This window comes from Papilio xuthus, unplaced genomic scaffold (assembly GCF_000836235.2).
Source record: "Papilio xuthus unplaced genomic scaffold, Pxut_1.1 DF826923.1, whole genome shotgun sequence".
NCBI classification, from domain to species: Eukaryota; Metazoa; Arthropoda; class Insecta; order Lepidoptera; family Papilionidae; genus Papilio; species Papilio xuthus.
Window position 1 is genome coordinate 3876120 of NW_013531726.1, and position 26052 is coordinate 3902171.

The window sequence follows — 26052 nt, forward strand, 5'->3', positions numbered from 1 at the left end:
TAAGTCTAAGTACAAGGTTAGGGAAAACATTACATTAGTTTATTATGTACTTTTGTGCAGATTATTATGTACTAATTGAGCAAATTAATAATAAGGTACTGTACACCATTCTTAGATCAGTTAACCACTAAATAACGTGAGCCTGTGGTCAAGTTCTAGCTCATTTGTTACAAAAAAATAATATATTTAGGCACTACATACACAAGGCTAGATAATCTCTGATAGGCAGAGATTTTAGTCTCTAAGCGACTTACGCAATACAATGTCATAGAAGTTTGTAGACTGGTACCCGTCGCATCTGAAGCCATTCGTTGGCTGCCAGTTTCTTAAGATTGTCGAAAAAGTTACCATGAATTTCTTTATGGCGAAACAAATCTATACAGTTGACATTTTGTAGATTCGTTGCAGCGGTAAAGTCATTATGCCTGTACTGACCGAATATACAATTTGCGTTGACAATTCGATGTACTGTGTGCGAACCGCTACGCGAAACTCGCGATGGGAGGATCGAACAATAATACCTGAGATTTGCGTAGTATTGTGTACGACAGGCCTTACAATTTATGTATTAGAGTCCTGATTTTATTTCCATCTTCGTAGATCCAAGTTCCATAACTCATGGATAATTAGTCTGGTAGCGAGCTACCATAGAGGGCGCGGGGCCGCATAATCTCAGCACTTTTATGGCAACACTGGTCGGTCTCTGCGAAAAATGTTGACATATAACGATTTCGAATGTTTAAACTCGTTACACGTAGCATTAAATTGAACTGATGCCTTATGTAGGTTAATGTATATAAAATGACTTAGATTTTTTTTAATTCTTGTTTTTTTTTTCGTTATTTAGTTGATTTTAGCTGTAAGCACGTGCGCATTCGCTTATGAGGTTTTATTTTAGCTTTTAATTATAAGTAAATTAGTTAAATGTGTGTTACAAAAATACGTAAGCCTTTACCTTTTCAGATTATCAATATCATATTAATTTAAAAGAGAGATCCACAAAATAAAAAACAAATAAAAGCCAATAAAATGCAGTAAACTTTATCAAGACTTAACTTTTTATCTACATTTAACGTAAGAACAATCTTCATTTATATTGGTTTCCGAAATAGAGTGGAACTCTTTTAATCCGCTTAATTCGATAGATCGGCGAGCTTTAGTATAGGGGTCAATTATCCATTTATCCTTTTAACGGAATTGATAAAACGAAACTAATTCCGACGTTTTTAATTGACTGAATCGTAGTTGATACTTTAGAACGAATTTCGTGAAACCTTCGGTGATTATTTTAAACCATTGTCTTTTGTAGACGATACCACTAACCATGGGTTTCCGAGACACAATATTCAAAACATATTGTTACTACATCTCTGCTTCATCAATGATAATGACAGGTATGATTGTTGATATTTCAAACAGATATTTTGGTCTCAGAAACCAACGATAAATATTATAATAATATAAGTAATTTTAATAGCATTACTTTAATTTTAAATTTAATAAATAATACCATAACGCCAACCGCATTCTATGTTGATGAGAATTTTTTATTTACTCAATACATCCGATCGCTACAACTATGTTTTTCTATTGGTAAAAACCCGAGTCCTGACACTATGCATCTATTGTGCAAGCTAATGTTCAATTCTGATATCATATTAACAGCAAAAAGTGAAACGTGCATTATAATAATTACAGTGATTATAATTGAAGCTGTTAGCAGACCACAGACAAAATAATACATTTTACCATCGTCTATCTTAATAATATTATAAATGCGAATGTTTCGATGGACGGATGGATGTGTGTTAGAAGGTATCTTCAGAACGGCTGCGTAGATCTCGCTGAAATTTAGACATGTAGAACATACATTTGATAGAAGAACATATAGACTACTAACTTTTTCTGTTAATTCTGCTCTGATGGACAGACGGACGAGAGTAAATATCTATATACATCTTAAATCTAAATCTAATCTAAGTTTGTACATCCAAATATTGATTATTTATTAAATATGAATCAAATTATATCGGTAGTTGTAATTAGCAAAAATTAACGCGTTAAATGTATTTGTTCTATTATTAAATCGATATTACGTATAAAATCTGCTTCACGGTCGGAGGAATATAAAATAAACTGAAATATGTATAAACAATAGTCATAGATTAAAAAACAATCAAGGAAATCGTGATTGTTCAATGGTAAGTACTAATAATGATGGAACGAGAAATCTTTTTGCAATATAAAATTAATTAGAAGGTAACATTTTATAAAAACAGGAGAATATTAAATAATTGAAATTTTTTATACCTATTAGACAATTCTTTTTCATTCTTTGGATATTTATTAACAGAAAAGTACTATGAAATTTTCGATCTATTTTATTTATTAAATAAAATCCTATTGGATTAACCCATTTGTAATACATAGGAGTATTGTAAAGTGTCTTGTTTTTCGTTGTGCAGGGTACATAGTGATACATACTGGCTTGTCTCAAGTATGTTTTAACTAATTGATTCATGTTAAGTTACAATAAAATCTAATACTTATTTTAACGTCGTTGTTGTAATAGGTGATAGTCATGAGCGTGGCGTCTAGATGGCGACACCTTTGCGGCCAATCTCGTGCATTTGAAAGAGACAGACAATGTTTGTAGTCGAGTGCGAACGAGACAACCGGAGGTTATTATTACGCCTACACAGCGGACGGCAGTCGCACGCGCTTGAAAAAAACCATTCGACGAGAGCGCAGGCGCAGCGCTATATTCACCCACAACTTCACTTCGGTCAACTTCGTCATTTAGTGGTGACCGAAACGTCGATGTGTGTGGTAGTGAAGTTAACTTTTCTAACATAGATATCTCACATTAATAACAATAACCAGTAACTAAAGTACAATCGCTTATTGAACGTGTCTAAAGAAACATTTAACGTGTCAAAGTTACAGAATAATAATCAAAATGTGTGATAATAACAGTCCTTCGACGCAAAGTATAGCGGACTACTTAGCTCAGTTGCTCAAAGACAGGAAGCAACTGGCTGCGTTCCCAAATGTTTTCATGCACATGGAACGACTTCTGGACGAAGGTAGGTTATAGTCTAGTTAAGCTACATTAAATATGCCGCGATGCGCATTTACCGGCCGAGTCTATTGCGGATTCTTGTCATCGAGACGATCGTAAATTGGTGCGTCGACAAATGCTACAACGCACACGATATTAAGTTTATTTTTGTCTTCGCCCCGCCGAGTTATGGTCCAGTGGTGTTTGTAATGCGATCCTTCGTTTCGAAAAGCGAAGTAAAGCAGAAAGTCTCCCGTTGGTGATTTACGGACATTCGTTAAATAGTTGCAGTCGAAAGAGATCGGTGAAATGAACGCGGCAAACGGGTTTAATGTTCATTTTAGAGCGGTATTGGACAGCTGTCGGAGACGAATGTTTGTTTAGTGATCACTAGAGTGAATTGTGTCCGTCCAATGGAATGAGGGCGCGTAATGAGAAGGACCGCAAGTCCTGAACCTGTTCGTAGGGCCGCGGCACATTCCGCGGGTGGCCGGAATGTCGCCACTCATTGTAGGTACCGTAGTCATCGACCGTTTTCAGTCATACGAGATTTGTACGCAGCTCGACGCTGCGCAGCCTTGTTTTATGACCGGTCGCAACCAGGCCGCCAGCGACATGCACGTACCTACTCCTTATCGCCGCTACCGAATGGCGAACTAACTGCCTACCTACTCCGACCTGACACATTGTTTATGTGTTAATCGCATTAAAGATTTATGGTGCATTGATATATTATTATTTTTAATTGTATTCAGGTATCCCAAAAGATGTATTAGATACGTAAATGGAAAATTTAGCTATTCATTTATTTTAATGACCTAACTACTTAATTATATTGAATTCCATTAGATATGTTGACAGTAATTAAAAATAAAAATGTAGGTATTTAGCACTATAAAAATAGTGTCAAAGAGCTGTCTTATTTCCTGTTAATAATATTAACAAATAGGTACTGTGGTAAATAACAAAACCTACATTCAGATAAGAATAGTATATAGGTAGGAACGTACCACCTGTATCTACATATATCCACATTAGTTATAAATGTTACTAATGATTTTGATGAAAAAAAAGCAAACTGTTGGTACAAATAATTATTGAGTAATTTTTTATTTCCACGCCATATTGCTTCAATGAATTCCAAAAAAATCATATGGACCATAATAAGAAAACCAAATGTTTTTTTAGCTTTACATCTTATTTAAAACGATATAACAAAGAGAGAGAAGGATTTTTAGGCAACCGAGTATTGTTAGAAGTCATGTCACGTTCCTAACCCAAGCGATGTTGAGCTCACACCTCGTGTCATACAGCAGCGATTTAGTGTCATTTTTGCCGGAACGATTCGAGAATTTTAACACCGTTACTCCGAAATGGACTGGCCATAATTTCATTAATATGTATTTAGCGTGTAAAATAAATTACGTAGCCTTCCAAAAAACATATATTTCTTTTTCTACAAGACAAGCAAATCATGTGGGATTCTCTGGTATATTTGTGTATTGGCCATTTCTTGATGTGACCAATTTTATGATTTGACCACGACATGACATAAAGGAATGGATTCTTTCTACAAGAGTTTTATGCTGATGGAACGTGTTTTTAAGGTTTCATTCATTAAAATTTAAAATACCTTAATTTTAGTCTTTGGTAAAAAGTTATGATCGTCAAATGAATTTTATTTAAGGTAATAAAGTAATTCAAACGTTAAAAATCTGATATTTATCTCCATCTATTAATATTTTCGGACAATATTACCTTTTTTTTAATATATTCTAAACAACAAAATTATTATAAGTAATAAAAATAGTTAATAGAAAAGGAAGTAATAGTTCTAATATTAATAAATAATGTAAATTTAATGCAATAGGGGTGATCCACGTTTTAAAATGACCCAATTAATTATCCCGCATAAATACGACTGATGGCCCTTTAAAAAGTTGAGTTCTGAAGGGTGTTCGTATTAAAAAAAATAAACACATTTTGGTCATTGATTCTGATGTTACGTAAGTATTTAATTTATTTTTAAAATGGGTCTGTTTGTAAAACGTTGGAAATGTCCTTGTAAACGTTCTCATATTGTTCAATGTTTACTCGCATTTAAATTAGTTGCTTACGAAACATGTCACATGTACACGAATCTGCTACGATTGGTTACGGTCCAGTCAAACTGGTGGCTGGTAAGGCCTCTGACAAATGTAATAAAACAATATGATTGAACACCCCATTGTTATCATTATCTTAGTTGACAGCGTAGTTAGCTTCTCTAAAACTTGAATTTAATACACGCCTTATTATAATGACATGATACTTAATTTTTAACGATTTTTATTTTACAAATTATGATAAAAATCTTAGCAAACCCTCCATTTCCTAGTTTGTTGTTAATAACCCAAAGCAAAGCTTTAACAGTACGAACTTTTCGTAAAGAACTTACGATATAAATGACTATATGAAGTAAGGTCTTCAAAAAATTATTAATTTTAATATTTTTAACATATTAACCAGTTAATCTCATTAACCAGTTTCGGTAACATCATTTATCTGTTGCAAGTGATAATTCAAATGTCCATTCGTCATATTTATATTACATTACGAAAACTTGTTATTTTAACATTTAGATTTTTAAACGAGAGCTCTTGTGTTTCGGAATGCATGTTATTAATTAAATTTTGGTATTTCGTCGCATCATGAGTCATGCTTCCAACAATTGGATTATTGGGAAATGTTCTTATGTTGCTTGAATTCCATTAAAGTATATTAATTACAAGTTCGTTGAATCGAAGCAATTAAGGAAACTACATCTAATATTATAAATGCGAATATTTGGATGGATCGATGGATGTTTGTTAGAAGGTATATCCAGACCGGCTGCATGGATCACGTTGATTGGTATAGATGTAGAACAGCATGGAAGAACACACAAGCAGATTTTTTTTTCAATTGTAGCGGATGGAGTCGCGGGCGACAGCTAATATTGATTGTAATTCTATATCTTTAAATGATTAAATCATCTTTATCTCCATTGCTGCTGAAAATCACTATAATGTATTACTATTAAGATTAGCTATATTATCAATTCGTTTATTTGTAACCAACGTTTTTTAATCGCGTAATAGACTAATAATATGTTAAAATTACATCTGCATATTTAAAATCGATATCTTTTAACTTTTTAAATTCGATTTTGCTCATTTGTTTTAGTTACACGAATTTTTCTTTTAAATTAGTACTGGCCGTCGTGTCTGGTATTAAAGTTACGAGCGTGCTCGCTAGATGGTTTTATGGTTTATTTGACACGTTGCCGGTCCAGTGGGAGCGACTTGACGAAAATATCGACGGCGTGCTGACAAGCGACAGGCGTTGCGTATCGCGTTACATCACTGTTTATTATTGGAATCTTTTTTAATCGGGTGGGATATTCGATAATTTAATACATTGTACCGAACAAAACGCTTTTCAAAATGATCTTCACACTAATGGGAACACATTGTGAGTTAGAGTATAGGAGATAAATCGAAGTAGCCCCAAGGCTCCGGGGAGCATACTTTGAGAAATGCTCTTCTATGTTTTCAAAATATTTGTTAAATACGCTTAGTCCTCTCCTTACTAAGCAATAACTGTTGTAAGTTCGTACCAAATTCACATAAATGAATATAAATCAACGTACATAACAACCTATAAATAGAGATTTTTTTGAAGTTTAAAATTTTTTGTGAAGTTGAATCTCGCGTCCGTAATTTTTTTTTACTGTTCTAACCGATGATACAAGAATACGTTTACCTGACAGTTAGTGACACCTACCTATGTCAATAATATGCCATTTAGCTTTTTATAGTACAGAGTCCTAAAAATTATTGCATTTAGAGAAATAGAAACAAAAAGAACAATTTTTTATCATTTACAAACATACTGAAACCTTGAGTTTCATTAGTAATAATAATGAAATGCACCGTCTCCGTTTAGGGAATATTTATCAAAGTCCTTAGGGAAAAATATTAATGGTAGAGTAAGCAATAACATCTGTTGCACGAATGTCCTGGCCAGTGAAATACCACGACCATATAGAAGACACGTGAAGAGGTAGTAATTCCGCATTTTATATCACAAGTGTGCACGCCAAAGGCCTAATTTTGTTCTTCCTCTTTCCACCCTTTTCTAGTGTATATTGCGACAATTGAAAGGACGACAACAGCAGAAACGGAGTTGGTTTTGTTAGTATCCGCAACGCTAGTGGAAACGCATGTGCGCTTCCTCTAGCGTTGTCGATGTCCATGGGCGTCGGATCAAATAATTTAAGGCGATTCGTTGCTCGTTTGCTCCCTTCTATATAAAAAAACTGCTGCATTCAAAATTATAAAACTATTATTATTGTAAGAGTTCATCTCGCGTTGTTTACAATCACTGTATTCGATTGTTTGCATTTCGAAGATATACTAATCGTTAACTAGTTAACAATGTGGCGCCGAAGATAAACAAATACACAAATCAATCAAAACATAAATCATATTGATAAAACATGACATGAATCGACAATTACACGATAAAGGGACATCAGTGCGAAGTCATTCAGATTATTAAATTGTTATAGATTTTACTGATAGTTGTAGGTATGAAATATTAGATTTTCTGATAACTTTTTATCTTGTGCGTTAAACAAACTCATCTTCCAGATTACAATGTGATATCAGATAAGGCTAAGTTTAATAGCCTTTAAACATGATTTCTTCATTATTATTTTTAAATAGCAAAATGTAATTATATCAAGAAATTAAAGTACCTACTTGTTTATCACCAACAAAAAAATATGTATTTACTTTCATGACGAAACAAATGTAACAAAAAAACATTTTCGTTTATGAAGAATACATTTCGATTAATTCAAATTCACATAAATTTACGTTTAATATTGCACTTATAAGTGACCGATCCTGTCGATGTAAGGTCAACGAAGTACTGACTGACGCTACCATGCATGCGTCATAAGTGTTCTTCGTTTCTTATCTATCCCTTCAATAGTAGTAACCGAAGAGTACTTTCTCAATTCTAACAAGATCCTGAAGACTTACTTTTCCTATTGTTTGATTTTCATACTTAATTAAAGTATTTCAATTACTTTCCTCCTTAAGTAGCTGAATGCTACTGGGTTACTTTTATATCTACAAACAAAATTTATTTCGCAATTATGACATATTGTTGTGTGGGCTGGAGCAACCTTGGGAGTGGCGGGCGCGACCCTCCGGCAAAAGTGAGTCTTAGCAGGGTCATTATAAGACTGTTTAGTTCGCGATTAGGCAAGGGCACCCACGTCGATGACCAAATGAGGGTAGTCGTGGGTAGCGTGGAGGTGTAACTACCGAGGCTGTTCCAGTACCGACGCGTAACAATATGTGGGCTGCTAATTAAAATGATACGACAACAAATTATATAAAACAAGCCGGATCACCAAACCAAATATGGTCTGTAAATGCGTCACAGGCAACAAAAAGGTCGCAATCTTTTTCGTTTTTTTTTCTTGAACATTTTGTGATCTGCGGAAACAATGTTTACTTGAGTGCCTTCTTTGTTTCGGAAAGCAAACATTGAGTCAGGTTTCATTATCGTACCGACCTAGATATGCCGATGCACTACATCTTTAGAAAACTGGTACAAGCGAGCGCCCATTCTTCGGTCCGTTCCCACGACACCGCTCTTACAAGTATCTGCGGTCGATCTCAAACGATGTGATCGCTTAACTAACAAGCTATCGTTTCTATGAATATGACGGTCGTTTAATTTACCCTTACCACAAGCACAACGTATAAGCAATAAGAAAAAAGCGTTCACTTTAAATCAAATAAAAACAATACTTTTACGTACTTTTGCCATGAAGTTTTATCATTATTGAAGACACTATTTTTTATTTTATGAATTTGTAAAAATATGCGAACATTTTTGTTGTATTAAATGTGAGATCAAGATGCTTTATGTATGGAATTCCATCGAAATAAAGTGACCATCGGTCGTTGTACTTCAACGTATGAAGAATGCACGCTCCCGGGAAGGGCGCGTAGGCAGCTCAGTAATTTGAAATGAAAATCAATAGCTGTGGTACAAGGGTACCTACCTAAAGCCCCGTGGGTGTGACTCCGAGGTCTCGTAGGAACAAAACCGGCGCCACGACCACTTTTACATTACCACTTTGTGTAACATTGCGGACACCTACATAAATATAATATACAACCTTAACTTTTTTGATTTGTGAGACAAAAATTAAAACGAAAATTGCCTATGCCGCAAAAATATAATCTATGGTAAGGTTATGACAAATCTTTTTATGTAAGAGTTGTAAACCTATCCTGAGTATTAAGATTGCTTTATTCTTTTACTAACAAGCCTATAAACATGTGGCTTATGAACAGATGGGATAGTTTAGTCTACTGAAGAGTCATTTTGCAAGTGCAGAGACAATTAAATTTGGAACGATGTTTCTTAGCACTCTATTACTGGTGTTATCACACAAACATATAAAATAACGAATTGTATACGCTTATAAAGCCGCGTCATATTTCTGCATGTGACCCAACCCATTGCAATGCAGATACCGACTGCATCAAGACTTTCATTACAGAACTAGTTTGTGTGTATAATTAATGAAGTATAAAGCCTGCACTGTCCTTATTGCGTTGATTTAGACAAAGGTACCTTGATTGAGAACATTAAAATAGTCGTTTACAGTTTAATATTTATAGATCGAGACAAAGAAGGAATAGATTTCAAGGCTCTGAAGGGACTCGAACATCGATTAGCATAGTTGAATATTTAGTGGTGTAGAACTACAAGTAACTTGTTTTTAAACATTGATTAAAAAGTCTTAGGTAGGGATTTATGGCTCAAAAAGCATTAAATTTTCCTTAATGCGCGTTGTCAACTGTATGCGATTTGTTTTAGAGGATAACTTTTCGGTGACGTAGGAATTGATAAAGATTATGTTTAATTTTTGCGTGTATCTATACATTAACCAAATTTATAACCATCTATCTAAATATGGGTCCGTCTCAGTCCAAGGCATTTGTTACCAACTCTGGTATTCTCTTCCGTAACAGTTGTGCTTACTATATTTATTCTTTCAACATGACCGAACTCACTGAAGCATACCTCTTTAATATTAGTCACAACATTCCTTTTCTTGCAAGGAAAAGATGGCAAGGGAAGTGGATTTGACAGAGAAGACGCATAAGTAGGGGATAGATCCCCTTTTCGTGCGTCCCCTTCTCAGTCGATTCAAAGTTGGCAACGCATTTGCAATTGCAGTTGTCTATGGCCATTGCTCGCTTCCCAATGTCGACGAATTTAGGTGTCCGCATTTTTTTTGCCACATAATTATAAAAAAAATCTTCTAAGTTACTATAAGTATCTACGTTTTGTATAGCATATTTAATTTTATTTTCCATTTAACGTTTCATTTCTCCTTTCCTGGTAATAAATGACCTCCGCACTCGCCAATAAATGTTGCCAGCGACATAAGATTCCATCAGTTTGAATGTATTGAATAGAACGGTGCAAAACCATTGACCCACATAGCACAATAGCTGAATAAATCTTCTTGTTTATACAAAAAAGGTTTTAGTAACTGCCACTGGCGCCAGAGTGGGTGAACTAACTGGGTAATAGTCAAACGGTTCCCACTCAATTGATTAACGCAACCTTAATTCGATAAATCCACTTAATGCCGTCTTGCTATGAACATCTGCATTTAGTAAAAGCCCACGTATTAAAACAAAGTGTATACTTAAACGACGACTATAAATAGGGTAATAAGATGTTAAAAATACATCTGGTTTTTATGTTATTCGTCTTTTATTTTAAAAATTGTAGATAGTTTAGGTCCTTCTATATAAAGTTTTGATAATTTTTATCCTACTTAACGTGGGTTTCTGACATCTCTGAGATTTCTCTGTATAACACTTACTGTCTTCTATGACATAACAATGATAATATGTCTTAAACGTAGATTTTGTTCTCAGAAATCCAGTGTTAATCAGAGTACATATGAATCAGACGTTTTAATTTAGATTTCCTTATTATTTTGAATTTTAGAATAATTTATATTTTAGAATGCTTGCTTACATTACTTTAAAATAAACAAAGGTTGCGTTGTAGAACAGGAAAGCATATGGAAAAGTCTTCATAACAATCTCCCGAAATGTTCCTTCGGAGAACTAAAATGTGGGTATACATTTTAAATACGAATGAATTATTTCAGGCAATAGTTTTAAAATGTTGAATCTCTTGAGATGTACAATACGTAAATTTTAGCAATTGGCTATTTGCCAATCGGTCAAGGAATCTATCATAAATCTGCATTACTGAATTGATCGTGTATATGTTGTTTTTACTAAGACTAGTTAACAATAAAAGTATAAGAATTTCCTTAAGAGACGATGCAATGAAATAAAGTCCTATTAAAAAGTTAACCTTGTTTGTACAACTTTTTGACCTCAAATGAACATAGGAGTAGGGCTGGTACAACATTGAATGACAAGCAGGTATAAATTTTTTATTTAGAAGTTCATATAATACTTTTTATTGCTTGATTTTTACGACACCATTAATAAAATGCGTGGATTTTTATCGATATCTTGATGTCATCTGAATTGTATTTCTTGATAACTGCATTTTTATCGTAAATTACACTGAGGTGCAACAATATAGGAATAAATTTTAGGGTTAAAAATCTGGAATTAAATAGGATCTGAGTTCAAAAAGATTCAGTTATAAATATATTTGTATAAGACTTTTGTGGTGTATTTTAGTGCTAATAAAATAAGATAACGTGACTATAGATTTGAGCCAAATAGTTTTCTGCGTTTGTTAAAAGCAAATATATCATATTTACGTTTTAAATGCTTCTGAGTGAAGTAACGATTGGCCATTGGTAATAAAGTAGTAAAAATGTCGCTCTAAACTAAACATTCGGCTATGTTTTTATAACCTTGGTTAAATATTTCCAAGTTTCGTTCCAGTCACATTAAATATAATTTAATAATCATACTTTACCCGTGGGTATCTAATACCATAATCCCTATTTAAAACATATTGTTATCTCGATTTTATCAAAAATGAGAATGACAGGTGTGACAATATCTTTTATACTGAGATTTTTGCCTCAGAAAACAACGGTAAATTTGGCCACCTTTAATTCTATATATCTATATGTATTAATTTCATATTAATTGAAATTGAAAGTCTAACATTTCCAAGTGACATTGACATTGCTACTATGCATTTATGTGAATAGTTTAATTTAGTGTTGTAGAGTCCTATGAGAGAAAACGAAAAAAGTAGTAGAATAATGCGATAGAAGTGACCCAATGAAATAAGATATTGATGTAACGGAACGAATTGGATTTGTTGTATTATGTTTTCTTAAAGAAATTGTTTATAGTACGTTAATAATCCGCAAGTATCGATAACGCAGGTCCGGCCTTCACGCACGTCACTAATCTCGCCTCGACCGTCCCCTGCGCAAACGATTTCAATTTAATGTTTACATTAACAATAATATACGATGATCGTTTTTAACACTGATATATGGTAATAAATTGTGACAATATGCACTAATGTCAATCTTAAACTACTCGGAGTTTTGCCAAGGTAGGCTTCCGAGATGCATTTTCAACTCCGTCTGCACGGAATTAAAAAAATATATTAAGTAGTAGTTCTTCCAAATTGTGATCTACATATCTACATCTATGTCAAATTTCCGCTAGATAAATGCAGCCGTTCAAAATCTGGAGATACCTTTTTTTTATTATTTTTTACGTTTTATAAGCTAGCGCTTGACCACGATCCCACCTGGTGAAGTGGAGATTTGGTCAAAAGATGGTACGCGCTAGCTTAGTAAGTACCTTCTAACAAACATCCATCTAAACTATCGCATTTATAAGTTAGATGTAATTTTTATTATAAAACAGTATAGTTTTAGTCTCTTTTCTCCTTTGGAACAATCTTTTCGCTATCAATTTTATGTTTGTTGATTTATTAAATAGTGTGAGGATATATTACGATAGTTTTATCGATATTTAAGATGCTTGATGAATAACTTTGATTTAACAAATCTGTCAAACATGTTTGAACGTTTATAGGGCGCTTAACATTTATTTCAAGTACATTATTTGTCCGGGCCGCGGACGAGAGCGAAAGCGTGCCCGTGGTCCCGTCCCGATGCGTTGGAGGAACAGAGGGGTTTAGTGGGTATGCCTCCGCTATGGAGGAGAATCCCACATAACTACCGCGTCCCTCCCGGGGCGCGGAGTATGCATAAAGCATTCCCCTCTGAAAAAAAAAAGTACATTATTTGTCAACGGGGTTGTGGCTCAGTGAAATTAAATTATTGCATATTGATATTAAAATATTTTTTCATATAATTCAACTTTCTATATATGAATTATTGATTTCGATTTGCATTAAAACATTTCGTTATTAAAAATCTTTACATTTTTGATATTAAAATATGTTTTCATGTAATGTAACTTTCTATTGATTAATATTTACTATCAATTTGCATATAAATCTAACTTCTTATATAATATTAGTGTTTACATAAAATATTACTTCGTAAATCAACACGATTGACCATTATTTATTAAGACCAAAATCTCTGTATAAAAGATATTATCATCCCAGTCATTATATTTGATAAAATAAAGATAACAATATGTTTTAAACGGAAATTATCGGTCTCAGAAACCCACGGTAAAAGATTCGTTTGCTCATAACGTAAACATAAACTTTAAATGTGGTCTTAAATCAATGTATTAGCAAATGGCGTTCATCCAGATCAACTTTCTACAGAAACACGTAGGTGGTTGTGACCGGCTCAATTTCTCTACTGGCATATCGAGTTGGCAGTTTATAAAAAAACATTTTTTATGTATAAAAAATAAAAAAGAATATTTTCTCGATCTTTTTAAAAAGATCCGATTTTAATTTGAAGATAGGAAATCATTTAAAAAACACTGGTAATTTATTTTCTGGCGCTATGCCATTGTAGAACTCGATTAGACTTCTTCCGAAGTCATACTAATACAGTTACATTTTTAAAAATGTCTTCAAAAACATGTTTTTTTAGTGAACTCCAATGTAGTCTTAGTTATAGGACATCCTGTATATTTTTTACCCAATACAGTAGTTTACATTGTAGTTACGAAAATTCGCTTTCTGTACGTATCATCAATGGTATTTGGTAGCAACGTGGATCGCTAACAAGTAAACAGTTGTGTTGAAAGCGTCTCTGTTGCGCCACACGTGTGGGATGCGCCGGCGCCGACCGGCCGTCGCCTATACAAAGCTGTAAGGGTCCTCCATTCATTTCGCGTTTGGTAATTTACTGGCACAATGTTTACCCATTCATTCATTGTATTGTGCAATGACTAAACTGACCGACTAAGTTTATCCTACGTTATATGACTATTTAAATGAATTAGAGATAGTAATATTGTCAGGTTTTTAAAGTTGAATCAAACACGTGACGCCTCTATGAATGATGCTATCTGGCAAAGAGCAAGCGTACGAATAAACATAATTGCATGTGCGTTTATTTTTATGTTTAATAATAACGAAGGAGGCTATCATAGTATCGTTCCACTATAGTAGCACGTATTATAACATACATTTTTAAACTTGTTTGTATTATTTAAATCGACTTTTTAGATAAATGTTATCAGGCATAAGAACTATTCGAGACTGACTAAAATGCCATGCGCGATTCTATGACTCATCATGCAGAAGTCGGCTGCTATGTCTCCGTTTTATGATCCCGATAGATTGCTGTTATCTCGCTCTAACTTGCTGTACATCTAATGATGCTATGCTTTTCGCCCTCGGCCGGCTCACATGCGCCCGATTCGCCCACGAACGAACGTCATGTGTTAATTAAATTATTCCTACTTTACATCAATGGTAAATACAATTGCTTCGTGATTTCGATTTGAAATAGAAAATGAGTTCTTTCATTTTATGAAAATTTACCTAACCTACTCAAATTCATAGCCTTGTCTTAGTTATTAAAAAGTTTGATATTATTTAAAATTAAACATATTGATTTGAAGATACTCGAAAAGAACTTCACAGTTTGTAGATAAAAATTTTAAGCTTGCATTTTTGAGAGCAAATTTTAATTGTTAATAATATATATTAATTGTAAAAAATACATATATATTTTCTAAGTCACTTGATAAATAGGATGGAGAAAGTAGCCTACTGGAAATTTGCCAAATAACGAAATTAGGTCATGCAAAATGCGAAAATACTTGAGGCTAAGTAATTATACATCTTGTTACAATTTAACTGCGATCTAAAAAAAATACAACATGGAAAATCTTATTCTAAAATAATTGAGTTTTATTATTCGGGTTATATTAAACTTATAATTATAATATTAATGTAATAACGAAATCTACCAGCTGTAAAGATTAAATATAACGTTGAATATATTTTTAACATCACCAAAACGTAAAAAATTGCAGTTCAAGAGTTTATATTAAGGATGTTATTGCCAAAAACGTTGGTGCCAAGTTATTTATGATTTTGAACTATTGACTTTGACCTTAGACGTCATTAAAACATAAAATAAAGCCAAGAAATCTCTATTAAACTATACCATACTTGATTACCTACTCTTAAACGTTAGGGAACATTCCCATACTACATGACCTATTATTTTAGTTTATTCGACCCCTACCTCCCCTCGGTGACCACTCGTAGTACATGCCAAGACCCCCCCCTTTAGTTTTTACGTAGTAATTCATAATTATGATTTTTAATCATTTCATAGACAAAAATTTATAGCATAAGACTGCATGCATACTTAAATTACTAGTGAATTAAGTATTATGAAAAAAATAACAACTAACGACTGCGTGACTAAAATCCGAGCCACGGGGGTGTGACTGATCGAAGTATTTTAAGGACTCCCCCCCCTCCCTAAACGGGTCACGTAGTATGGGTACGTTCCCTTACATAAAAGTAATTTGTTTAAAAAGTTGGGGCAATTATAACACGATAAGTATAATATGAAACAGGTTATGCCCGCATGTTATTGATTGATCCTCCATTATATTTCTTTTAACGGTAACTTGTTATCGTATGCCCCGGCCCTAACGTTTAAACATGCAGTGCTAACATTCATTCAATGAGCAATGCTATAGTCGTCATAATATAATTGGCTCCTTTCTCCGGACTTCTTTAGGGATAGATACACTGAGTAGAAAGTTTTTAAACTAAATATTCTAACAAGATATGTTATATGGATGGATGGATCATCCATCCATCCATGCATATGTATGTTTGAAGTTATCTCCAGAACGTGTGAACGGATCTCGTTGAAATTTGGCATACATAGTCTGAAAGAACGCATAGGCTACTAGTTAAGTTTCTTTATTTCCGCGCGGACGGAGTCGCGGGAGACAGCTAGTAACATTCTGAACTTCATTACAAGCATACAGAGTAAAAATATCAAAACGGCTAACGATATTTTGTAACGAATTACACAGACGTCGTCTTAATTTCTTCTCAAGATATACGGGATGCATATAATTCGTACAATTTTGAACTTTAACTGTATAGAAGATAGTTTCAAATCTCTATGAAGTATTAAATTGGGGTTTTAAACGAATTAATTGGTTATTTTTAATGATATACCATTCGTATTTATAAACTAGAGGAACGTAGCAGTTGCGGATGTGTTATTTGGAAATGCTTCTACTGTAATATAAACTGTATACAAATTCGCGTCTCTGTAGTTATACATTGTAGCGATTTATATTTGTCTGCGAGGAAGCATTTACAATTGCAAACGTATGTGACCTATTAAAATGGTACAAAGCCGCATTTCTGAATGTTATACGATATTTAAGTCTACTTAGTTCACGAGCTTTTAAGATGGTTAACCAATCCGTAATTTTAAATCTTTGATCATTTAACATGCGGGTTGTTTAATGATTCTTTATTACTTTTTTTAATCTTAAAGTACAAAGTGTTGTACGTATAGAAAGCTTTAATTTATTTTTTATTTCTATAACGTTTCTTTCATTTGTTGTCACACAAACGACTATATATAAGAACTAGCTGTCTCCCGTGTCTCTGTCAGCGCAGAATAATAAAAAAAACATAATTCGTAGCCTATGTGTTCTTCCAGACTATGTTCTACATCTATGCTAAATTTCAGCCGGATCGGTTCAGCCGTTCTGGAGATAGCTTCAGACATCCATCCATACATCTAAACATTCGCATTTACAATATTAGTAACATGTTGTACTTGTTTAGTTATTGTCGTTAATAATAAATTAACGTAATTTACTTTGGTGATTTAATAATTAACTTTTATGTTTTTGTTTCAGGTATGTTTATTCCCGTTTGCGTAAAGCGACTGGTAATTACTTATTGTTTACGTATTTAAGAAATGAATAGTAATAATTAACTGCCTTACAACATGCCTTCCTTGATTGTATTGTTAGAGACGGTAGCGACATCTTCCGGTAACTGTTTACAAGATAATAGACATATTTGTTTTAACGTTATTATGCAATTATGATATACATGTTGCTATCTCTTTACCCCTTTTCTGTATCTCTCTCCTTTTTGAAAAAATTGAGACAACATGCTTTCATGTGACATTTCTGTCAGTGAACTCACTCATATATAGCTTATCAGAAATATTATCATCTGTGGAACGATGTTGTTAACATGCTTGCCAGTGCGAAGTCTTGTCGTTACTAAAATCTATGGTCTAACTTAAACGTTTATGTGTTGCCACAATCAAAGATGCTTTATAGATGCGTGAATAGTTTCGAAGATCATTAAATAACAGAACAATGCAAGGCGCGGTTACAAATGTAATAAAAATCACAAGATGTTCAGGATGGGAGTGCCTAATAGGTCTACGGCCCTAACCAATAGACCGCGGTGACATGGATGAACGCTTTTTTAAATGGCCTACTTCCCCTAAGACTATTTTAGAATCGTTTTATTGGCATTATAACAAAGTATTTTAAGTCTGACATTTAAATACATTTTTCCTTTTAATGATCCAACAGTCTACAAAACCTAATGTCAATTTAATTTTTTGTTTGAATTATTTAAAGTCGTTTTCAAACGCGCGCGTAGACAAATCAAAATAATTATGAAGTCTGTGGCTGCATGAATGAGTGCAGCGATGGCGGCCGAGCGTCGAGTTTTGTGGCACTGGCGAGTTGCAATGGCGCGAAGTTCCGCTGCTTCCGCCGCGCCCCGCACAAACAATCGCCGGGTTCGGGCGACCCCTTTACAATGTTCGGCTACTGATTTACTAGATTTAATTATCGTAATAATAATGATTTTTTTGTAATTACTTTAATAGTTATTGATGAAAACATTTTTCCTATATTGAAAAAACGATTTTATAAATGTCAAAGAATTGTTTCGACCTTAGTAGTTTTCTCTTTCAAAGATCTCGTTCTGTCTTACGCAACTCGAATGCGTCGGCGCGCGTTTCGTCACCGCGGAAAACGCGCTGGCCCATTAAATTGTTTTATTATGAACTCGACGCCATCTTGCGTATTTTTGGCGGGAGTTTAGGTGTTTATCCGTTGGGACACTGTCCAAACAGTAATTAGTAAAGCTGAAATGTATTTTCGTAGTTTGTCTCAGTGGTTTGCGTGAAAATACTTAGCGTTTTGTTCAAAACATCGTCTAGTGTTATCATCGCCTACTTCGGGTGTGAAAAGTAAGTCAAAAATGTCAAATCGTAGACAGTGTGTTGAAATAAGTATCGTGTTTGACACGGTTGAAGTTCAAGCTTTTAATTTGTCGCCATCAATAAAACGGTATGTTAAATAGATGGCAGTCTACAAGTCTTCCTGTTTTAGACAGTTCAATGACCGCTGTTCTGTCACCTTACAACACGTCTACAAACATTGCCGAGCGTTACCCGTCTCACCTGTTTCATTTTTCACTGTGACCGACGTGTCTCTGACAATGTTTTCATTCTGAATTATCTGAAGGTTATTATGAATGATCTTGTAGATGTACGGCTATGGAATATTTTTTGTTGCATCTTAATGTTTACAGTGTACTCATTTACGTTTTATATGTGCGCCAAATTTTTACATTTATTTCTCATGTCTTTAATTAACGAAAAGTACTATGTTTAGAAAAGAAAAAAAGAAAGATTTTTTTCTTAAAATGTGAATTTGCGAAATAAATTGCCACTGTTATCTTCATATTTGATTCGGTGTCATCAGTCCAAATGAGTCATCGGTCACCTTATGGTTGCCGTATCCACAGTCTTTCATAACCTACATTACGTACTGGTAACACAAGGGTCGTAAAGCGCCACACACTCTCCGTAATAGGCAATGCACGATCTGTAACAGGCCTACTTACATAGCTTTCCAGTTTCACACTGAACGCAATGAATTTCGTGAAGGTTAATATTTCAACTTTAATAATTTTCGATGCCAAGACATGATAGGAATTTTGGTTATTTTCGTTTTGCTTCTCTGATCTAAATTGGGTTTCACGTTTCGTCATTTAATATGGTAACGTTAATTAGTTATCAATATAATTAAAATCGAGTTTAGGGATATCTTAATTATAAATAATTACAAATAAAATGAAATGACTAATAACTACTTAACTAAAGTGACTGAAATGAATAACTGGATGAAAATATTTGAAATAAAAAAAAAATGATATATTAAAAATTATTCTGCTCTTGGACAAAGAAGGTTTTGTATGTTTTAGCATCGGAACGCAGCCGAATGTTTTCTTTTCGGCCAGATATTTTTATAACTGTGTTCCTGAAAGTTGAGCGTGGAATTTCTAAACGCAATTAAATGATTCCTGACTTGTGTATCCCGGTGCCGGGCGCGGCGTGTTGGCGCGGCGTGGGAGCCGCAGGAACGTCGACCCCGTCCGCGTTCGAACTATAAATATAACTTAATCCACGCACATCTCAAAACGAACACACTTTGACGCCAAATTACGAAAACTTCGAATGCATGACCGAGTGTTTCAACAGAGTGCGTGGTAAATCATTTTTCAATCCATATTACTTCAAACACGCATCCAAATATATTGTTAAAGACGTGTACTTAGAGTAATAAATATATTTGCGGTGTAAAGCGATATAGTACGAACATATCATGTTTTACTATTTGTGTAACATTTACAATCTCAAGCCGAGCTATGCAATAGTTTGGGTTGCTAATGTTTTGAAACTGTGTCTACCTGTTCGTGATGAATTTATATTATAGATCTGCATTTTGTTTTTTATCCCCAATAATATCATTTTTTTCACTTCATGATGATAAGACTTATGTACCAAATTTCTTTTTTTTTTAATTGTGTAAATCAATGGTCTTCTATTAATTTATTTTAATAATTATTGTTGTTTTTTTGACATCTTTGTAACACAATTATTAAAAACTCAACAATTAAAAGGTTATTTTAGCTTATTTTGTAGTACATGTTTTGGTTGACGCAAACAATATATTTTAGCTGCTCGTATTTTAACTGACGTCAGTATTAGATGCAGATAATGTCGTGGTCTACAGCCGGTATAATTTTATAAATAGAATAAAACAAACAATATATAATTCGCAACGTGACCGTTGCAAACGCGAGCCGACTGATACAAATTGTTTCGACAAAGGTCAATGCCACCTCCAGATGGTGATAACAATTGAATCAGTTCCACTTGCAACGAATTAATGTTCATTAAGAACGATGCCACGCGACAGACAGTCTTCTTACTATGTATTAATAATGTGACCACTATCAAACCAGAATCCAGTGGAATTGTGACGTCCAAATGTATTCTATTCTCTTTGATGACGTCATGAAAGGACCTGAATTTTGACGATTACGATTAATGATATTTGTCTAAAATATTAATATTACAATGCCATTGCTTTATATCGATTATTGAAATTTGAATCAGAAAAACGTATTTATCGAGTATAATTTGACAAAGTGCATCCCTTGATTTGTTTGTTTAGGGCTAACTTCGTTATTATCATATGTACTAAAACGTGTTGATGTCTAAGCGGAACTCGGTCGTCCCTGATAACTTTCCCGCCACTAGGTCAGTTCTTCGCGTCTCACTTAACGGTACAATCAGGTTGCCGACCGATGCCACGTAACATTTTGTGATTGCAGTTTTCATTGCGGTCCATCGATGCTTTCTTGTTAAACGATTCTCAACTTTACGCGCATTGTATACGGATGTAGTGAAGATTTTCAACAAATCGCCTTAAACTTGCTGATAACGAGAAATAAACAGCCAGTTCGTTTTTCGCTCACACGAATTTTAATTGAATTTCGATCCGTTATGTGCCGCTTACCAAATTGTAATCGCCGACCGAACAACGTACTTTACGAGTACTTTACAATCTATCAAAAAGGCATCTTTTAACTTTATTTTAACTTAAACAACTTTTAAATATATCGGAATTTTACTCAAAAATAATTGTAAAAGTTTTTAAAATATGAGAAAGCGAATATCAAGTTTACTGCTGCAGATGATCAAGTATAGGTTAATATAATATTTTAACACAATATTAATATTTAAATTTTTCGTTCATTTTTATTCAATTACGTGTTATAATTGCACTCTCAGATTTCTTCAATAAAACGTTGCATAATGTATTCCATTCTTTAATACACCAACAGTTTAGTGGGTGATCTTTCTTCCGATGTTAAAATATATCACACGCTGAATTTACGATTTCAAAAATGAGTATATCAGTTCAAAAATGAGGTTATCATGTTGCATGCAATTTCAGATGTGCAAAATCGTTTAACTTTTGTTTCTCTTTATTTTTCCTCTATCGAAACTATGGCCAGATTTAAAATTAGTTTCAATAAGTTTATACTTCTTTATAATATAAGAATTGTAAGCAATTTCGATATAACCAAAGACTATATTTTAACCGATTTCAAAATGGAGGAGGTTCTTAATTCGTCTGTACGTTTTTTTTACCAAGCGATGCTGTAAATTAGAATCTTGTAAGAGGCTAGTATGACATCATTTTAGGCGGTAAAAAGATTAGTAATAAAGTAAACACTTTGATGAATAAATTTATAACGTTATCTAAGTGCTATTAAATATAACGCAATAAAATTACGCGTCTACTTGTATTTATAGTGATAAGCAGTAATATCCGACCTGTCTGGATTCCCTACTTGACACTTTTTTTTTATGCATCTTTATTTATGTATCTATTTGTGTCATTGCCTTCAAGTCATTTAATTAATTTTAAAAATTTAACACGTAATGTAAGGAGGGAATAATAATTGAATGTTAACTGGAATTTCCTGTAACGCTTTTTGTGCATTAGTTTTTTTTTTGTTCTTCTTAAATCTTATTAAATGCGAAAGTTTAGATGGATGTTTGTTAAAAGGTACCTCCAAAGCATATAGAACATATTTTGAAAGAATTTTTTTTTATTAGCGGACGGTGTCGAGGGCGACTGCTATAATTCATGAATAATTGGAATGAGGAATAATTAAAAAATCGTCCACATTAAGATGTTAGGGTTGGACTAGAATCTCGATGGTAAATTAGATTCCTATCTAGTGTTAAGTGGTGACGAGGTCAAGAAAGCACGCAAGTCTCTAGATATCTATTCAGTTCAATCTTACCTTGAAGGTTTAATACAAACAAATTGAAAATACACGTAACGTACGTGTAGTTACGTATTATTTTTTCGTAATATTTTACATAATATGGGTCATAAATTATAAAACTCCAAGGGAATTTATAATTGGTCATTGACGTTATCAAATTAAGGTATCAGTAGCCCTTAGTGTACGAGTATATTACTACACAAAATCAACGCTAAGTAGTCACCATAAAACGAAAGTAGAACAAAGGGTGTGTAAACTAATGTATGTTGCAGATGCGCATTAATTAAGATCTATTCTCAATAAAAATGTAGGCGACTGTTCATTTATAATCTCGTATGTTTCTCAACTGTAACACACAGGAAGAGCCCGAGCAATGCTATTTTACCAAAATAGAAACACACCACGCGGGAGAGTTAAAATTGTAAGTTTTTTTTTATTTTTTTACAATTCCAAATTCAAATTGAAATCTGGAAGAATTTAATAATGTAAGTTGTACTAAAATCGTGAACGACTAAATTTTATTTAATATTTAAATGATGTCCCAATTGAATTTTATTCGAATTATTCGCATATGGACACAGTTTCTGGATAAATTAATCCAAATGTTAATTCGGTCAGAAGTTGTAAATTCGATTTATAAATACGAAATAATTTAAATTCTATAACTTTATTTTATGTTTCATAAATATTTTATACGCTAATAAATAAAGCGTAAACATCAAAAAATATTTATTTCTGGCAACACGGAGACGATAAAAAAGTATAAACAAGAGTTTACAAAATCTTTATTGTCAGTGCCTACGTGGATAGAACAGGTGACGCTTTGTGCGGCTGTGAATTGTAGGCTTACTTTTGTATTCTAAAGGGATTCTTATTCACTATTGAATTCTTAGTGTAGTGACGTCACTCGAGGGGCGCGCCGTTATGAGGTAATCTCTAAATATCCTTACAAGTGTAAGGGGTCGTTTTTTGTCGAGACTAATTTCGTAATGAATTCTTATTAGTCATTTATGTCGAAGTATTTTTAGCTGAGATATCTGCCACAGAGCATGCGCAGCCACATGTTTTGTGTTAGTAAATGTATGTTAATTATACATTTAAATAGATTAAAGGCATGTTACAATTGCAGGTTTTTTTTCTTTATAATAAAATATTAGCAATTTTTTGTTAATTTACTAATGTTGCTGTTGCCATTCCAAGTGAGCTCTAGGCTTGTGATACGATATGGTTTACGACAATAGTCTAATAGCGGGATTTGAGCTCTCCACCATGTGACCCTTAACTATTAGGCTATTGGCACTCTAAAGTGCAGTTAGTGTGAATAACATTTAAAGATTTAATACCAGCAGAATTTACTTGTGTCTCATGTTCAGGAAATAACAAACCATGTCCTGAATTAATAAGCTGAACGTTTTGAAATACGAACATAATTTCGTTACAGAAATAATTAATAGTTTATTAAAATCGATTTAATATTAATTTTATCTTATCGATAATAATTTAACTATATTCGTAAATCGATTTTTATTTTAATTGTTGACGTTGAATAGAGAAACGATATGTCAATTACAAGTTATAGAGGAAATGTTGGTATTTTAGTACTAATATTATGAAATACACATCATATTTTAATTGAATTCCGACTTTTAACAGCTTATGCTGTAATAAAATGATCGATTCGAATAAATTTAAACATAAAACATACTTATTTTGACCTTTAACATTTTACCTTTATTTACAAATACGATTTATTTCAACGTTTCTTTTAACAGTTTTTTGACAAGAAAAGAAGTTGTAAAACAAGTTGTGTAATTACTAATTACTCAGACAAAGGGACCGTTAGTTGCTTTTTTCCTTTTATTCTTACGCGTTGTTTACGCTAACACGGTTTAGTACTAGTTTCCTGTCAATGTTACTTTAACAATTAAGCAAATGGAATGTTCAAGTTAAGGCAATTGTTTAAGAAATGTACTTTCCAAATGACGTCATCTTATCAATAACATTAGTAACGGAGTGGCCGGAAAAATACCAGGATTCCATGAAATGTAGGCGTTAAATTGTATTCCATTATTGTCATCTCAAAGACCGGCAACACATCTGCGGTTCTTCTTGTATTGGGGTAACACATCGGTGTTACCGCTGCTCGTTTGCCCCATTCTCTTATTAAAAAAACACTTTGTCATACATCTTTCATACTTTCTCCATCTTATTTCCTTTTCCTACTGTTCTTCTTTTATTTACAAACTTTAAAAAGGAGGAAGTTCTTATTCAACTGATCTCTTCCAAGCATCGATTGATTTTTGATTGAATAATTTAAATATTTTATCAATTCAATAAGTGAAATTATTTAACATATTTATTCTTAACAAATGAAAACTTACTAATTGGGTCGATGTTGAATTCAACTTCTCGCAAAGTAATTCTATTTTAGGGCAGTGTCTGTTTATAAAATCGGAACAGCCGCGTCAGACCAGATTTCCAAGCGTTTGGTCTTAGGTACTACGAAATTAGTATTGGATTTGCAACAAACGAGAGACTATTCTCAACTAAGATAAGTTATCTATGCGTGACGTCACAAACTCATTTAGTTTAAACTGCCAAGCAGTACATAAGGAAACTCGAATTTATATTCATTTTAAATAAGTTAGAAATATAATATGTGTAATAAAAATATAACAATAAATTTATTTGAAACCACAGTAACCATAATAACTTTAAGAATAGAGTACTAAAGTAGGCAGTAATTATAAATAATTGTTTTTTTCGCCAAGTTTTATAACCTTTCTTCTCTTTTTAGTATAGTAATTCGTCCACGTATTGACATCAATAACTGGCTGGTTGAACTGTTTATAAACAAAAAAACGTACGTTCCATTAAAATTAAAAACAAGAACGCGTGACGGGTAAACAATGTGTTTGAAGAGCGGTGACAATGTGCGGCCTTGTGTCCACAGTCCACACCAACTGATCCCATTATCTTAATCGAGATACGCTGTGACACAATCCATTCGGAATTCTGCTACTACAATGCATTACGAAGGTGGACCCGGTTAAAGGTAAGCGGGATGATTGAGACGATAGCGAAATGGATTATTCTTACTGAGGCAAGACAATCTTAAGCAATACATTGCATTTAGGTAAGACTAAATATTGCTTCAATCGACAAAAGAGTAACGACGTTTTAAAAATTGTATAAACTTGTATCAATATTGAAATCATTCAACACATCTTCGCTTTTAACGTTTAAATGTTTTCACGTTTGGCAGGTACTGCATAAACTTATCCATGCAAATTGAGATTTCATGCAACCAACATTACTTGAAATCAACGCGCGTGTACCGA

At 33.4% G+C, this 26052-nt stretch overlaps 1 protein-coding gene across 6 annotated transcripts in view; it reads left to right on the forward strand.

Moving 5' to 3' along the window:
* The first annotated feature begins 2759 nt into the window (after positions 1–2759).
* how (protein held out wings) overlaps positions 2760–26052 on the forward strand; it is a 64596-nt gene continuing 41303 nt past the window's right edge. For 3 of the 6 annotated variants that reach the window (XM_013318526.1, XM_013318530.1, XM_013318531.1), the window contains exon 1: positions 2761–3086. In XM_013318526.1, coding sequence (XP_013173980.1) covers positions 2960–3086 — 127 coding nt within the window. In that variant the 5' untranslated portion in view covers positions 2761–2959. Of the gene's footprint in view, positions 3087–26052 lie in introns of all 6 variants that reach the window. The other 3 variants (XM_013318527.1, XM_013318529.1, XM_013318528.1) reach the window with 2 other exon arrangements.